Source organism: Ctenopharyngodon idella, chromosome 19 (assembly GCF_019924925.1).
Source record: "Ctenopharyngodon idella isolate HZGC_01 chromosome 19, HZGC01, whole genome shotgun sequence".
Lineage (NCBI taxonomy): Eukaryota > Metazoa > Chordata > Actinopteri > Cypriniformes > Xenocyprididae > Ctenopharyngodon > Ctenopharyngodon idella.
Window position 1 is genome coordinate 11,427,667 of NC_067238.1, and position 18,156 is coordinate 11,445,822.

Here is an 18,156-nt window from a genome sequence, read left to right on the forward strand (position 1 = left end):
AGGCGCCACCTACCTACGAAAAGAATAATCGTAATATTTTTCAAAACTGCTGCCTTGATCAACACAAAATAGGAGTCATTTGAAAGCTTAAGAGTCTGAGCTTTACAATGCATGTAGCCAATTTGATGAACTCCTAAGTAGTGCTGAGTTATCTGCAGTATAAAAAAAAATATTTTCAGAATTTATGAAAAACTTTTTTAGTATTATGTGCTGTAATATGTCAAAAACATCATACAATTCAGATACTCATGTGTCATGGCATTTGAAAGGTCTCACGGAGTAGAATACAACAAGTGTTATTGTTTTGGGCTTAAAGGTTTAATAGATTATGGTAATGCCTAATATTGTGATGCATAAATTCACTTGCAGCAACTACAAGTAAATATTTTCTTTAGTTATTAATGTTTGGTTTTAACAATGTAGGGTTTAAATCAAATATTTATCAGTTATCAGCAGTGTTATTTTAGTATTATTCATATACTATTATAGTATTTATTAATTTGGTAACATTTTACAATAAGGTTCATTAGTTAAACATTAGTTAATGTATTAACTAACATGAACTAACCATGAGCAATACATTTGTTACTGTATTTACTAATCTTCGTTAACGTTAGTTCATGAAAATACAGTTGTTCATTGTTTGATCATGTTAGTTCACAGTGCATTAACTAATGTTAACAAGATTTTAATAATGTATTAGTAAATATTGAAATTAACATTAACAAAGATTAATAAATGCTGTAGAAGTGCAGTTCATTATTAGTTCATGTTAACTAATGTAGTTAACTATTGTTAACTAATGAACCTTATTGTAAAGTGTTACCATTAAATTATTAAATTAGCTTACTTGTATATTTTCAGTTTAGTCATTTTAGCACAAAATTAGAAATGTTGAGTTGACAACTAACTGAAATAAGTTTATTTTTTTAAGTTTAAGTTTGTCATTTATAATTTATATTTTATTTTACTTCAGCCTTTTTTTAGTTAAAACTTTTTGTAATAGTTTAACACTGGTTGCTTAGCCATAAAATAAAAAATAATTATTGGTATTGGTCACAATTTTAATATTGGCTCATTCCTATTTAGTGTACCTGATGTGTACTAAACTGAGCTTTAGTGAAATTTAGTATAAGCTGAAATTGTGATTTATAACAATAACTGACATCACTGTAATATGGTCACACACTATTAATCTTTTTAAACTGGTCTCACTTGAATATGAACCAGACGTTTGTTTGTGTGGAGGAGTTGGGGCCAAATTATGCAAATAATCATCGGCCTATGAAACAATGATTCGATTTTTATTCTTTTAGAGCACGCCCCCCCCCCCCCCCCCCCTTTTGTGTTTCCCATCATAGTTAGCCAAATGATTAATTAACTGAAATTCAGAGGCCTAAACTGTAATCTCATATTTCAGAAACCTAATGAAGTATCTCCCACTTTCGTTTTCAGTTTCAACATCCCACAGAGCAGTATCCTCCCTTACGATTCGGCACTGTCCCAAACGGGAGTACGGAGGAGAATATACGGAGCAATTACCCCAGCATGCATCAGTACATGGTGCGGAACAATCAGAGAGGAGTGGAAGAGGCCATCGACAACCTTAAAACCGGGTGAGTGAATGACGACCACTGGTAAAGACAATATAAAAATTATACTAATGACTCTAAAATCTGATTGGGTGAGCCAGGTTCAAAAGTGTACACACACTCTCGGAAAAATCTATAGGTTAATCCATATGCATAAAAAGTATCTATAATGAAGCGTTTTACATGGCCAGCTTGGCAAATGAAAAATCTGCCAAACGTGAGCTTTAATCCTGGCCCTAAATCAGACCACAACGAATCAAGATGTTCTTTTAAGCAGTGGATGAAAACAGATGTGCTCACAAATAATTGACGGATATGGGTGACATGATGGATCACAACAGAGGCGTTAATTATTTTGTTGGCTGTCGCTTTTCGTCTCCATTTCGAAGGAGGGTGTGAAGATTGACTTTCATCCTTGGTGCTATGTCACTGGAAGGACCAAACATTCAGTAGGCATTGCTATCACCACAGGATGCTACTTATTTAACTTGATTTGTTACAGTTCTTGCAGGGCGAGCATGGATTTGAGCTCACTCGCTTAGTCCAGTCAAACTTCATTTATTTTATTTACATTTTCATTTAATTTATTTATATTTTACATTTATTCATGTAGCAGACGCTTTTATCCAAAGTGACTTACAAGTAAGGAACATCACAAGCAATTTATTATAAGGGTACAGTAACTAGTTACACTATCGTTCAAAAGTTTGAGGTAAGGTTGTTGTTTTTTTCTTCTTCAGCAAAGTAATACTTTTGTTCAGCAAAAATGCATTAAATCGATCAAGTAAAGACTTTTACATTGTTATAAAAGATATCTATTTCAAATAAATGCTGTTCTTTTGAGCTTTCTATTCATCAAAGTATCCTGAAAACAAGTATCACGGTTTCCACACATATTAAGCAGCACAACTGTTTTGAACACTAATAATAATAAAAAAAGCTTCTTAAACACCAAATCAGCATATTAGAATTGTCTATAATGCTTTGCCATCACAGGAATAAATTACATTTTGAAATATATTAAAGGTGCAATATGTAGTTTTTCGTCCACTAGAGGTCGCCTATTCAAAGCAAAGGTGTAGCTTGATGACGGCAAGTTTGAGCGAGAAATCTTGTGACATGTGGACTTTCACAGCTGGTGGAAAAGAATCGGGATAGGACTCGTTCAGAAATCATGTTCATGGATGAGATAATTAACGTTACTGTAGTATGAAGCAGAGCAGGACCGAGTGCTGTGGGAGCTGAACGAGGCCGCTGGAGTGATTGCTATTGAGAGACGAACGCAACACGCACCTCGCGAGCAGCGGAACTTTTATTACGCCACAGTCGCCGCTTCCGCTTTTCCAGTTATGAGTATGTGGTAACGCAGCTTTGTTTATCATATTAGATACATTTGAGTGTGTTGAAAATGATGTTATAACATTACTCTGTGCGTTCGCTCAGCGGCTGCTGTGAGACACTTTGTTGGACACCTCAGTAAGCTAGATCGATTTTAGAATATCATATTAAATGCTGGATGGGCTGTGTTGATAAATGGCATGCAATTAATTTTAAAACGTATTGTATGATGGAGAAAATTCTGTATTGCTGTTACTAAAAATAAAGCTGCATCTGTTTATGCTATGTTAGCTACTTGACAAAATAGTGTTTTTCTCTGAGGTGGTAAAAGCATGGTACTCGCAAAAAATCAAGAAAATTTGATTTAAACAAGACTAAACGTGTTGAACAACGATTAGTATTCTGTCTATAAATGCATCAAAACAGATGTTCGCTTGTCTAATAAAACATGTAATATATTAAAGCGTCTTTGGTGTTTCCATGGTTTCTACAAAATAAAACCGGAAACCGAGGAATAATGATGGTCTTTTTCTGCTTTGCAAGCACTGATACTTCCTTCAGGAAATGTGAATCTAGCAGGTAGTGTCATTACCTTTAGATTGATATAAACAATGACATCTGCTTTATAGTAGTCTCAGCCTCAGACGTCACACCCACGGACTGTTAGCTGAACGACTGATGCATATTACACACAAAATTGGAAACACTTCAGGAGTTTCAAAGCTGTCATCTGATTGGTTGAACCTGTCGTGATGCCAAACCCCCTCATGGAAGAAGAAAATTGTTGTGTTAACAGCTGTGACAATGAGTGCTTATCAGGGTCAACTAAATGCTGGATTTTCAAAAGTATGTGAAGTTTGCAGAATAGACTTTTTAAGTCCAATAATTTTATACGCCGGTCTGTTACTGTAGGGACAACAGTGAGCATTTTACTGTCGCTAAACATGATGCTGAACAAAACAAACTGTTATTGGTTGCTTTACATGTCAATAAGATGGCCTCTGAGTGGTCCTTGGCCAGTGAAAGCTGCTATAAAGTTCAGACCTTCTGCCCTCAGTCTGAAGGTCTGTCTACACGAGACTACCTTTATAGTAGCAGAATGTGTTTTATTATTGTCATATTGAGAGTGTGTAGAGGCATTGGTGGTATTCTAGTTGTTCAGTCAAATGTAGAGTTTTCCTATGATTGTGCTTTAATGTGTCGAGTCAGTTGACACCACTCTGCATGATGTTAGTTTAGGAAACAAAACTTTTTAAAATGCTTTGAAAGACTTTGTTATACAAAGAACATTTGACGTCATTCGATTTTCGTCTGGTAGCGTTTAATCATTGAAAAAAGCAATTCTACATTCGTGTATTATTAATTTGCTGCTCTGCATCATAAGATGCCATAGTTCCAGAATTATTAAATAGTAGTGTGGTGTGGCTAACACTACTTCACTGCCCTCGGATCTGTCTGTATGAGTGTGTGTGTGTGTGTGTGTGTGTGTGTGTGTCTATGGCCGTCTTTAAACTCAAGTTCCTGCATTATGCATACAAAGGGCATGAATATGCATCCCATCATAAAAAAGGTTATGCTTGCAGGCTAGAATGTGAAATCATGATGTGCCACCGTTACAATTTCTCATGAAGATTTCATCTGTCACTCATAAGTACTTGGTTTGTATATTAGTTTCAGCCTGCAGAGTGATACTTTCGCTTTCAAGCTGCGCAATTCAAGGCAAGCCTGCCAGCCCATAAGTCAACAAGCCAGGTCTCCATCTAGGTCCTAGCTGATTCTCAAAGGCACTTGTGTACCTCAACCAGCCTACCTACTGCTTTTGTGCCTTCCTATTTCAGTGTTACACTGTGGGGCAGTATGCTGCGCTATCAAACACCTGTCTGTGTGTGTTCTATTCATTTGGTTTCACTCTTACTGAAATGTGTGACTCATTTTCCCCCAAGGGCTCTGTTTTGTTGGATGCAACACTTCTGACAAAAGCTGCCACCTTGAATGCTAATGCGCCGTTCGTTGGTCTTAGAGGACCAAGTTGAGCTTGTTAATAACCTCAAGGTGTGCTTAGCAGGAGGTTGAAGAGTAGCCAGTAATAAGCTGTCAATTTGGGTTTTTGTTGCAGAGACGTTGGCATGTTACAAGGTGGGAAAAATATGATCAAAGAAAAGAGGCATACCGATGCACCTGACTCTGATAAGGCACAATGCTTCCTTCACTTCTGAAAAGCAACTTACTTTTATGTCTTTACTGTAAAAGACTCACCTGCTAAATTATTTAGCACTGTGAATATGCAGTAATAAAATTAAAGCGGGATTTTAGCCTTTAAGAATGTGAGTGGTGCCTGTGCATGCAAATGTCTTTTTTTTTTGCGTGTTTTTATCATGCAGCAAAGTGAAGAAAAAGAAAAGTTATTGCTCAAGTGACACATGATACCAAGCATCACATTACAAACAGTTATGTGAAGAAATGTGTATTTGTGTAACACCGCACAGCCACAGCTCAGAATTCAGCCTGCCAATCTGGTCCCAATTTCAGGTGGTATTTTTCTACATGGGGTTTATTCGAAGACCGGTGTCTGCACAAATTAGTCCTCCTATTATGCACTGCTCATTTCAGCAAGGCGCGCAGCCAGACAATAACGCCTTTCTTCGGTGCTATTCTGCAAAGTGCTTGTGCGCATATATTATCACATTTATGGCAAAGAAACAAGACGTGTTTCAGAAAACTCTTGAGGTATTTGATTATCCGCCTGTATATAAAAACAGAGTATGCATGCATGCATGAAATAGCGGTTTACCTTTAGTCTTATTTATGCTTCCCTAGTACCTTATAACCCCCGGTTTCACAGACAAGGCTGAAGCTAGTCCTGGACTACAATGCATGTTTGAGCTGTTGTAACTGAAAGCAACTTACACTGACATATCTTAAAATATGTCAGTGTCATTATTTTGTCTCAAGATGCACACCAGTAATGTGTTTTTCTAGTGAAAGTTTATAAAAACTACTTAAATGCCTTAATTGAACTAAGGCTTAATCCTGGCTTAGGCTAAGCCCTGTCTGTGAAACCGGGCCATAATTTACTTTTCTTCACGTTTTAATTTTTTAATATGTTAATACAGTATTTGTATGAACTTAAAACATTCATTGTAATTATGTTAATTGTAAAGAGAAGTGAAGGATTGAGAAAACCAAAAAATAGGAAGAAAAACAAGAATTAAAATGGCTTTCAGTGCATCTGACATTAGCATGTGATTGTCCATTTTAAACATCCTCCAGACACTTGATTTTAAATGGAAATCATGGTAAAAGTATAATACACAGGGTTCCATGATCATTGAAAACTGTGATACTAACAAAATCCAAAAAAAGTCATAAAAATTCTTGCAATGGATATACCCTGTAATTCAAACGTATGGCTGCAGTTACTTGATCAAAAATATAGTACAAAAGTTAACATTGTGAAATATTATTACAGTTTAAAATAACTGTTTTCTATTTTAATATATGTGTGATGTATAATCTGTGATGGCAGAGCTGAATTTTTTAGCATTTAGTCATTACTCCAGTGTCACACGATCCTTCAGAAATCATTCTAATGCTGATTTGGTGATCAAGAAACATTTATTATGCTACTCACTATTTTTGTGGAAACCATGGTACATTTTTGTTTTAGGATTTTTAATGAATATAACGTTTAAAAGAATGGCATTTATTTGAAATAGGTTTTTTTTTTTTTTTTTTTTAAAGTCTTTACATTCACTATTAATCAATTTATTGCATCCTTGCTGAAAAAAAAGTATTCATTTCTTTCTTTCTTAAATCAATCAATCAATCAATCTTTCTTACCCCAAACTTTTGAATGGTATAGTGGAGGTTTTTTTTTTTTTAGTTATTCTCTGCTCTGAGATATTGCATTGGCTTTTTTTGAGTAAAATCTCCATACAATTATCATTATTATTATTATTACTTAAATCCTTATACATTAATTCAACTCATAGAAAGGTAATAGAAAAATCATGGAAATCCATTGGTCTTTTAAGGCAGGTGCCAGTAGCAATACAGAGCTTGAGAGAGAATCAAAAAATCCAAGTCCTAAATAGGATTTTCAGTGCTGTTAAGCCAACAAATGCATGGTGTAAAACTGGGGTAGGTGCTTGATTGGCTTCACTAATTACCCGTTACAAACTATTTAGTTTAGGAATAGGATTTCCCTGAAGATCATCAGTGTTTTTGTCTTTACATGTAACAATCAATAAAGTGATAATTAGTCTCTTAAAGTAATTTCCCCATGTCTTGTTGTTTTGTTTCCGATTTCCTTTATCTCTCGGCAGCAAACTGGATGCATTCATATATGATGCGGCTGTCCTGAACTACATGGCTCGTAAAGACGAGGGCTGCAAAGTAATGACCATTGGCTCTGGGAAAGTGTTTGCTACAACAGGATATGGCATTGCCTTACACAAGAACTCCCGCTGGAAGCGGCCTTTAGACCTTGCCCTGCTGCAGCTAGTTGGAGATGGTAAGAGAATTTCTAAATTAAATGAATAGTGTAGATACACACAAGGTCCCTCATTTAACAAAATCTTGCTTTTATTTGTTGTTTGTTAGTGAAGTACAATTTTCACCCCTGACGAACAAATATTCTTAGTGTTTGGTCCACCGTAAATAGTGACTGAGCAGGATTATTATTAATAATTTTTTTTTTTTTTTTTTTGGAAGTTAATTTTTTTTTTTTTTAAGCTTATTTACACTTGTTATTGTGATTCTCTGATGTGTCTCGCTCTCTCATATGCATACATTCACATGCTTTTCTCTAGCATTACTTGTTTTTCTTTGAAGAGTCTCTTTGATGAGGAACCTAGTGAGTTGCCCCATAATGATTAAAGACTAAATGTGAAAGGGAGCTGGAAGTCTCATTGAAATATGATAAATGAAATTAGAAAAAGTGTCACAGCAAATGAACACAATTATGAATAGCCAAAGGGTCACTTCATTAAACAGTGTGGTTGTCAAACGCCTCGATTTTTAATTTTGATGCTTTCCAATTTGGATTGGAATTCTCATTAGGGGTGATTTTTGCTTGTTTGAATAAATAAATATAATGAAAAATATGATTTCAGTTCTTGTGATTAAATTTCCCATTACCTAAGCCATAGTTCAGGGCCATATTGTCATGAATTGAAACACATAATTAACCTGCGGTTCAATGCAGTTATAGTTTTATGTTTTGTTTCATATGAAAAGAGGATTTAGTCTTATCTCTTTCCCTCCTTCGGCGTAAAGGAATAATCCTCGTTATAAAGCCGACATCTAAATGCATATGTCGTTTTTTTTTTTTCTCCTAGTAACATGCCCTTGTCATGCCTTTATTTTTTCCACAGTGACATTTTCACTCTGATAAATGCACTAATGGCTATTGTTGGGAGGTAGGCCCATCAGTCTAGAGCTTTCATCTCCAAACTACTCCGTGCCTGTCTTATCACAAGAGCCTCGAAACCAGGCCATTTCAGACCTCCATCAAAGCTGTTATTATCCTCCAGTCTCTCTTTCTCTGCCTCTCTCTTTCCTCCTCCTTGCCTTTCATGATTCTTTTCCTCTCTTTTTTCTTTTCCATTTTCACCTTTTTGTGAACACAGTGTAATAATAACCGAAGCTAAACCAAGATCTCCACTGTCTGGAGATTTGAATTAAAGACTCACTTTCCCCAACAATACGTTTAGATTCTAGTGCTCTTTTACTTCCTTTTTTTTTTTTTCATTCTCTGCCTTCTGTCCATCTGTCTTGTGCCCTGTTTGTAAGACTGCTTATCGTTCATGCTTCTTATCTCCTGTCATTGTGCACATCTTTTCATTCGTTTCAGATGAGATTGACATGCTTGAACGACTCTGGTTGTCTGGGATCTGCCATAATGATAAAATTGAGGTGATGAGTTCCAAACTGGACATAGACAACATGGCAGGAGTCTTCTATATGCTTCTGGTTGCCATGGGCCTAAGTCTGCTGGTGTTTGCGTGGGAGCATCTTGTCTATTGGAAGCTTCGCCACTGTTTGGGCCGCTCAGGAGGACTTGACTTCCTGCTGGCTTTCAGTCGGGTGAGTGCCCCAAATAATTGCAGTAATAATATAAATATTGAGGCTGTCAATTGATTTTGTTAAAACGTTAATGCATTCAGTTAATTTCTAAGGAAAGATGACTAAATAACTTATTGTTCTTCAATTTGTGTTAATGGCACTCAAAATATATATGCATATTTTTTTATTCCCACCACTGACCCACAGTCCTCCGTTGGTGATTGCATTAACATTTTTATGAATGACGATGTTCCACTAGTGGATGATGTTTCAGTTTTTGAGCTTCGATGATTATTCAATTTCATTATATAAAGGCTGCAAATGACTTTTATTAAATGTCCCATCTGGGTTTGATTTATAAATAAATAATTTGTAGGAGAATGGTTTTCTCAGTCATTTAGGCTACTGATAAACGGGTTTTGTGTGTGTGTGTGTGTGTGTGTGTGTGTGTGTGTGTGTGTGTGTGTGTGTGTGTGTGAGAGAGAGAGAAACAAGAGAAACAAGCTGTTGCTCCAAACTGTTTCGGTTAGTTCTGAAGGCTTCCCATTAGTTTTTAAAAATCACACAGAACAGATTAATTTTAATATCAAATTGAATAAATGAGTTAATGCCGCTTAATTTTTTAAAAAAAAAATGTGTTAAACATTTAATTAATCAGATGCACTTATAAATGTATTAATTTTATGAATATTTCTTATGAAATACTGTTGATGTTAGAGAGAAGGTGATAAAATACATTAAGAAACAATAATTGTTTCATAATAATGACTTCCAGCTCTGCAAACTAAAATTAGTAGCCCAGGAAATATAAAAATGAACCTAAACAAAATTGTAATTGTTTGAATTTATTTTCAATTAAAAGGCAAGATTAACCTTTATGCAATTCTTGTTCTTGCAACAAGAACAAAGACTGACACGCAGAAATCTGGCGTTAAATCCTTAGAAGGGAACTTTGTAGCACACTCCTTTAATTCCTGTCATTTCTAAAATGTGATGGTACATCCAGCATTTCCACTGCACACACAGAGGGATTTTATGAAAGCCCCTTACTTCTCTCATTGTAATGAATAACAGAGGAAGATGACAGAAGATGGATCATTTATTCATTCTGTATTATCACTTTGTGTCTTTGTTTACATTATGGAAAGAATGAGAAGAACCTTAAATCCCCTTTGCAAGCAAACTGACTTTCTTTGAGAGAAATGTAAGGCAGTTAGATTAGATGGGACACTCAAACAGTGAGGTCAGCATTGCCATTACCTCAGAAAAACGTTAGCTGAGCTTACAGTGTGTATTCTTACATCATCAAAGCACTGGAAGCTTTACAATTTCATTATTATGGTAATGTTTCACGTCTTTACAGACATTTTCCAAGCATCTAAATCTGTTTGTATGTCACCAAGGGGAATATTATGATATCCTGAACTGTTTGCTAAATAAATCTTTTGCTTGTTATCTCTTACAGGGAATGTACAGCTGCTGCAATTTTGAGGATGAAACAGCTCCTGGAGGTTCCCAAAGCACTCTTCCACAATATCATCATGTTTCCACAGTTCCCCCTCCTCCGCCACCTCATGTGATCTCTACAGCCGTGGCCAATCCCCCTATCACTAAGGCACAACAACAGCAGCAACAACAACAAAAGCAACACCACCAGCAGCCACCGGTATACAATGCTCTTCTTCCTGGCTCCCCTCCATCAGGTGGACATTCTGGAATGGCTCTAGGGCCATCGAACAGTCCCATTCTTGGAGCACCCATGCCTTGCTCTACTTTCCTACCACGCCATGATCGCAGATTAGCTGTGGTGGATCGGTGGACACGTCCAAAGGTGGGTCCTGAGAAGCCCGGTGGTGTGAGCAGTGGGATTACAGACTTAACACAATTCCAAGGCATGCCCTCTCACTGGGGTGCAGGAATAACTGGAGGGGAGGGGGGTCTGGATGAGTACAAGAGATACTATGGGCCAATTGATCCAGAGGGCTTAGGGGTCTCTGCAGAGCCTCAAAACATAGGCACTCAAACTCCAAAATCTAAGCATCGAGGAACAAAATCCTCTGGAAATCCACGGTTACCTCCTAAAGGTCAAGCTTCTGGACACTTACCAATTAACCCTGCTTTGCCACATCTCTCTCCACCCCATCAATCTGTCTGGAGGAGAAGCAGCTTCTCAAAAAGGAAGGGCTCAGGGGGGCCACTGTACGAAAACATCCTTCCACTAGGAAGAAGAGGTGGGGGCAGATATGGAATGAGGGACGGTGGTGGAAGAAGAGGACGTCGTCCTCCTCCCCTTCCTCTGCCTATACCTGTGCCCCTTTCTTCCCCAACACAAACTCCACCCTCACCTTCTCCAACTATATGCTACACATCCACTTCCACCAGCAGCTCCAGTACCACCAGTTCATCCTCTTCTTCAGAATCAGTCTCCCGATCCAATTCTCCCTCCTCTTCATCATCATATACATCATCACAAAGCTTCAGATACCGGACAGATGTGCAAGACGTGTATGAGGACTATGACACCGATGAGCTTACAGAGGAATCAAGCTTGCTTTTGGGGAGGAGAAAAAGTCGTTCACGTATGTCTTCTCGATCCCTGCCCAGCAGTCCTCCACCACCACCTATACCACCCCGCAAACCTTGCGCACAGAGGGCGCAGGTGAGAGACAGAGCAGGCAGTCAGCTTGCACAGCTTCAAGAGTGGTGGGCGTCTTGGGGAGAGAAAGAAAAAGGTAGAAGAGCAGCTGGAGATAGAGAAGTTAAGGAGGAAAAACGGCATCACAAAGAAAGGGAAAGAGAGAGAAAGAGGAGGAAGAAGGGTAGAAAGAAAAAGAAGAGAGAAGAGCGTGAAAGAGAAAGGGAGCGTAAAAGACGTAAGGTGAAAAAGAAAAAGAAAAAAGAGGAGAAATCCAGAAGAAGGGAGAGGGAAAAGCGACCTGAACAAGAGGAAGTAGATTTGGACAGGAAAGATGTGTTCGAAAAAGGAATAGGACAGGAATATTATTCCTATCCTGCACTGAGACGGAGCTCTTTCAGAAAAAAAAGTGAAAGCTCTACCAGAAGTTATGAGTGGGATGTTATCAGAGATGGAGTGAAGAGAGATAGGGATGATCAAGGAGGAGATAATGAAGAACCCAGTAGGGGAAAGGAAAGGCATCACAGAAGCCCAAAATCCCTTCGCCACTCTAGGCCAAGGTCCAACAACAAGCATTTTTCCACCTCAAACAAACCTTCTTCAACCGTCAAATTTTGGGGTAGTGGGAACCCAACTTCAGAGTCTCAATCGTCTTTTGTACCCCTACTTCCTATCGCCTCTAAAAGACGAAAGTCTGTAGGAGCTGAAAGAGATGAGCATGGAAGAGGTGTAGAGAGTCGGCCCTTATTGGGAAATCACTGTAGAGGTAAGCCTTGCTCGAGAGAAGGCTTGTCGTTTCAGGAATGGGAATCCGAGGAAGAAGATGAGGAGTCTGAAGTGGAAAGAAGTAGGCCAGAAGAACAGGGGAGACGGCGAGAAAGCAGAGGAATGAACTCTGAGTCTGAAAGGGACAGAGAAAAAACTGTTGAGATATACACAGATGATGAAGGTTCCTCAGGAGAGTTTGGTAAGTTTGAGAGATACTGGGAGGGTCACGAAGGAAGGGCAGTTGGAGGCATTGGAGGAGGAGGATGGTTCTTTGGCACCTACCCAGCCAGAGAAAGAGGAAACAGTATAAACAGTAGAGATGACTCCTTTTTGGGATTGGGTGGTGGAGAAAGTAGCTTGGGGTTTGGTGCAGGAGCAGGATGGGGATCAGGAGGCTTAGGATCAAACCAGTGGCCTCCAACTCCATTGACTCCCCCACCTCCTCGAAGATACTGGTCTGTTGATAAATTACCAGTCAAGACTGAAAAGAAATCTAAAAGCAGGTCTCAAGAGAAGAGTCGAGGCCACACATCCTGTTCCTGCCAGTCACCCCATCACTCTGCCAGCACTCACTCCAAATGGAATCGGGTGACTTCTAGGAGTCAGGAGGAACTACTCCCCCACTGCCACAGTTTCAGCAGCAGCGTAAGGCCCAAACGGCAATCATCCAAACCGGATCGGGCTCAGAGCCAGGCAAAATCTGGAAGCCAATCCAACCTCAATGCACAAAGACCACAGCGCTCAGACCGGTCCCGACAACCGCCATCCCCTCCTCAGAGTCTACCACCTTCTTTACCCTCTCCAATGGTCCCTGCACTCCCAGCACCACCCTCTTCCTCTCACCATATACATGTACCACCACCTACATCCTCTTCCTCTGTGTCCTCCCCTTCAGTTGTCTCATCTACACCTGGTGCCCCACAGCCCTCCTCTTTGTCCTCCTCTAGTGCTAAGCTCCAATACCAGAAACTGCGGTCAGTTCCCCAACCCCAAAGGTATCAATCCCCACATCTTCCCCTCAAAACCAAGAGCCTATGCTCCCGTCGAGGCTCTGCCCAATTCTCCAGTGTGGAGAGTGAGGTTTGAGCAACATAATGAAATGAGGAACATCAGCAAGTAGCCCCAGGGGCGATCAAGTCACCTGCTCATGCCACAAACTGTTAACTGTTCATAGCAGTCGAGTTGGGTTGTTTTTGCTGGCACCCTCCTCTTGCACAAAAGCTCTAATGCTCCTTAGAGACAAACCTGGATTGGGATGTCACATAATTTGTAGCCCTTTCTCTTTTCTTGTGTAAGAATGGAGTACTGCCATGCTGACAAATCTTGTCGATGTTAGCGAGGCTGTTCATATGGAATTGGCTTTGCTTCTCTTACTTGGGGGCTGTAAGGTGGAGTGTCGATAATGTGGGTAAATTTTTGTTGGAGTGTTTTGCTGCTCGATGGCTCAGGAACGATTTTTTCAAAGGGAGATTCTGAGGTCAAAATACAATGCCCTAACACCCCGCACCCATCTTTTTTCTCTCTCTCTCTCTCTCTTGCTCTCAGAGCTCTGAATCATGATGTAGTTGTTGTGTGTATTTGTTCAAAATATCTCAAGGGAAGCATTCACAAAGAAAAGTAGCAATCCATTTTTCTCCTCTCAGTGCATTTTCCTTGACCTCTACCTTCCGCAAAATGACATCTAGCACTCTGTGTTGTCGTCAGTGTTTGTATTCCTAGAAACAGGGTAAGTTAGCCATGACTGATCACATATTGGTTTACTGAAGCTGAATGCCAAACTTAAGTGGAGCTGATGTACAGTCCTGTTCTGTTGAAACCATTTCACAAGTCCTCATGTTTCATTCTTGTCCCTTGAGCAATACATAATTAACTACGAACAGCATTCAATACATATATTTTATATTTAAAAGTTATTTTATTATATATAATATATATGTTTTGTGATCTGGTTCAAAACAGTTATGTTAAATTATTAAAAGAATACAAGCACTGTGCTGTATTACCGTAGGGCACATGCAATGTTTCAACTACCTATAATCGGTGGCAGCCCTTCCCCTCTCGACTGAATGTACATGTTGCCATGACAACACAGTGTGCTGCAACCAAGACACTTTTAAGATCGTAGCTTTCTCGGGGGAGACCTTCTCGTCTGAGCCAGTTAGGGTAGCTTTGAACGCTGATGTTGTGAGTGCCAGGATGACAGGGCTAGCCATACTGCAGCACTGTACTCGCTAACCGAGATGTCAGTGATGAAAGACACGTCATCATTCAGAGAGCGATAAGTGAAGGAGAGCACTGTTTACAGTTTAACACTGTGTTTTTACACATTTTTTTACAAGCTACTCTGCTCTGCCATTTATTAGCTTATGACACAATATCCATACTTGCTTAGCAAGTTTGCTTAAGCTGTACAATTAGCAGCAAGGATAAACTTGTCAAATGAGAGCAAAATAGAGTTGCAATTTTATGCTTTTACTAGACATATCTGTTTTAAAAAAGCAAGATCAAGTATTCTGTTAATTGTGAGGAAAAGACTGATTAGCAAACCAGTCAGGTAGATCTTTTGTTTATTTTTGCTTTTACCATTAGCCAAAAGCTAGCATTTTTGAAGTGATTGCTATTATTGACTGTGAATATTGTTAAGGGCAATGCGTGTTGGCAGCAGGTCTGAGTCAACTATGTTTTATTTTATTTATACAGTATTCAAACTTTTATTCAACAATTTTTTTTTTTTTTTTTTTCTTCTCTAGATTAATGGTCAATTTTGTAATTATATTGCCTTGACAAAGCCAGCATACTGTATTGAACAAATTTTATTTTGAGTTTTTCAATATCCCAACACTTTTCTGAACAAATCGGATGATGTTCAGGCTACAACAACCCCATCCAACAAGTGTGTGTGCCACTCAAACCAGCAACAGATAAAGGAGAAAACCATCATCTAAATCAGACTGTACTTTGCTGTTTGGTGATCAGTATCACACTAATGTGTCAGAGATGAATATATGCAGGTTATAAAATGTTTTAGGTTTCTTCTCATCATGTAAGCACATGTTACATGTCATCACTTTGAGAAAACCATTGAAAAAAAAAAGAGAGAATAAAAATATTTACAGGTGACTGTACTATATACCAAACATAATGCTGAAAATAATGCTGTATGAATCATTTATGTTAAGTATGGTCAAAAAAAAAAAAAAAAAATCTACAGAGAGGTTTGGATATTTGAGTCTGGAAAAGTAAGAAATTTTGAAATTGAAAGATCTTAGATTATTCAAACTCAAGGATTTTTAAACTTTCAGACATGGCTTTGTCAAGCCAGCAGCAAAGTTTGACTATTTTAAGTTTGATTTGAAATATTGTATGTTGTTATTTATATATGTATGTATACATTTATTTAATTGCATATTTGACACAGAACCATGCACAGACCAACAGGCTAATTGTTTTTTTGTGTGTGCTTGTAACTGCATCTGAGCCATATTTAGCTTATTTGTTGTATGCTGAGCTTTTTACAAGTAGTACTAATTAATTGGGATATATTTTGTTGTCAGTGGGGTAAACTGTAATGTCAAGAGACTATGGAGTACTAGAAACAATGGGTGATGATTATTTTAAATTTTTTAAACAACAGATGACATTTGTTTGGAGAAATCTGAAGGGCAGTAAAAAATCTTGTCAATTCTGACCAGAATCATAACACTCTGCCTCACTGTCACGGATTTCAGAGTAATTCTGAGTAGTTTGACATTAACATTTAGAATATTTGGCAGCTTATGTATGTATATCCTTTTAACTCCAACTTTGTTGTGTAATATGTGTCTGGATTACTTTATATATAGATGTACCTCATATATGTGTTTGTGACGTTTAGATAGCAATAGAGAAATAGCTGTTCAGCAAAGCAGTATAGCTGAAGACAAGAGTATTGTTTTCAAACATTTCTGTTGGCAGACTTGACAATTAAGATGTGTTTCATGTATTAGCTGCAAAAAATAATTTTCAATTCTCTTTCCACTCCATTGTGCACATTAAATTCACTAGACCGCTTTGATAAAATATTTGAGCTGAATCAGCAAGGACCTTAAGATAATGCCTTTTTTTTCAAATGACAATAAAATATCAGGCATATTGCACATGTTTTAGTAGGAACCACCGCCACCAAGAATTTTAAAAAGGCCTTTCTCTAGACATGTGTCTTGTTGTGTTGATAGTGTCTTTGACAGTAAATGTTTTGTTTGTTTATTTGTTTATTACTCTAAGGAGAAGTCTCTTTTCGAAGCAGCAGCATATAAATATATACATATAGGTATAAATTATATATTTCAACAAATAACATGCATATAAATATATAATGTTTATCTACTAAATTTATTCTCTTTGAATTGATCTTCTTTTGTCTCTTTGTCCTCTTTCGTCTCACAATAGCTGACATCAGAGACCAGTTTTCAACTGTGTTTTTATGAATAACATGGCCGACCATCGACCACATTGAATTTATGTTGCAAATAACCAACGGTGTGTATGTGTCACTGTGGTGAAAGTTTTGGGACGAGGTGATGAAACTTTTGAGAACAACTGCAGGCTACACACTAGGATCACCATGAGCGTCCATCTTGGCGTAGTAGGTCTTAGCAGATAGATTTGACCTTGCTACGTCAAAAGTTTTGCAGTCTCCACGTCACACAGTTCTGGCTTTGAAAGCGGTATGTGTGTGCGCTCTGTCTGTGCCAAGCTGCAGTGTGTTATGCTGAAAACTCATTCGAACACATGCGATGCTGCTCTGTAATACTTTATGATAATGTAGCTGAGCAGAGCCAGTTATGTTTTATGCCACTCTGTGCCAGGACGGTAGTGCCCCCCGGTACCACTGTGTTAGGTTCTTGTGCCATACTCCTCTCAGTAGGGGAGCCTCACAGGGGGGCCACTCGCTGGGCCGCTCGACCATGGGAGACTATACTATGCTGTGCTACGAGCAGAACAGAATAAAAGACTTTTAATACAACACTGTTTGGTCTGTTTTGTTGTTTTCAGCATGTGTTCAACAGAGAATGTTTGTGATTGACAGCAAAAGCAGTGAATAGTTGTTTAAGTCTTTGTTTTCTAGATTTCTGGGGAGAGAGGACTTGAAAAGAAGAGTGAAAAGCCTTTTGAAATCCCTGGTGAGAACACCCATGTTTTACCTTGATTAATGCAGAGAATCTTTAATAAGTTTTAATAGAGTTGGGAGAACTCCATATATGGAGTTCTCCCAACTCTGTCAAAAGTTTGGAAACATTACAGTCTCTTATGCTCACCAAGGCGGCATTTATTTTTTCAAAATACAGTAAAAACTGCTCAAGATTTGCTGCTCAGCAAATATTTATTATTATCAACGTTGAAAACAGTTGTGCTGCTTAACATTTTTGTGAAAATGGTGATACTTTTTTTCAGGACTCTTTTGATGAATATAAAGTTCAATGAACAGTGCTCATTTGTAATTAACATTACAAATGTCTTCAGTCACTTTTGATCAATTTAATACATCCTTGATGAATAAATTTCTCTTTAATTTCTCTTTAATTTACCACAAATGTTTGAATAATTGTTGCCACAAAAATGTTAAGCAGCAAAAACTTTTCAACATTGATAATAAATGTTTCTTGAGCATCAAATCAGCTTATTAGAGTGATTTCCGAAGGATCATGTGACACTGAAGACTATAGTATTGATACTGAAAATCGTCTCAGGTTAAGCATGTAACCTTGAGAAGGGGAA

General features: G+C 38.1%; 1 protein-coding gene across 2 annotated transcripts in view; it reads left to right on the forward strand.

The window, feature by feature from the left end:
• Positions 1-17,404, forward strand: part of grin2da (glutamate receptor, ionotropic, N-methyl D-aspartate 2D, a) — an 82,846-nt gene extending 65,442 nt beyond the window's left edge. For both annotated transcript variants that reach the window (XM_051873505.1, XM_051873506.1), the window contains exons 11-14: positions 1,456-1,616; positions 7,256-7,443; positions 8,785-9,017; positions 10,462-17,404. In XM_051873505.1, coding sequence (XP_051729465.1) covers positions 1,456-1,616; positions 7,256-7,443; positions 8,785-9,017; positions 10,462-13,485 — 3,606 coding nt within the window. In that variant the 3' untranslated portion in view covers positions 13,486-17,404. The remainder of the gene's footprint in view (positions 1-1,455; positions 1,617-7,255; positions 7,444-8,784; positions 9,018-10,461) is intronic.
• The last annotated feature ends 752 nt before the right edge of the window (positions 17,405-18,156 follow it).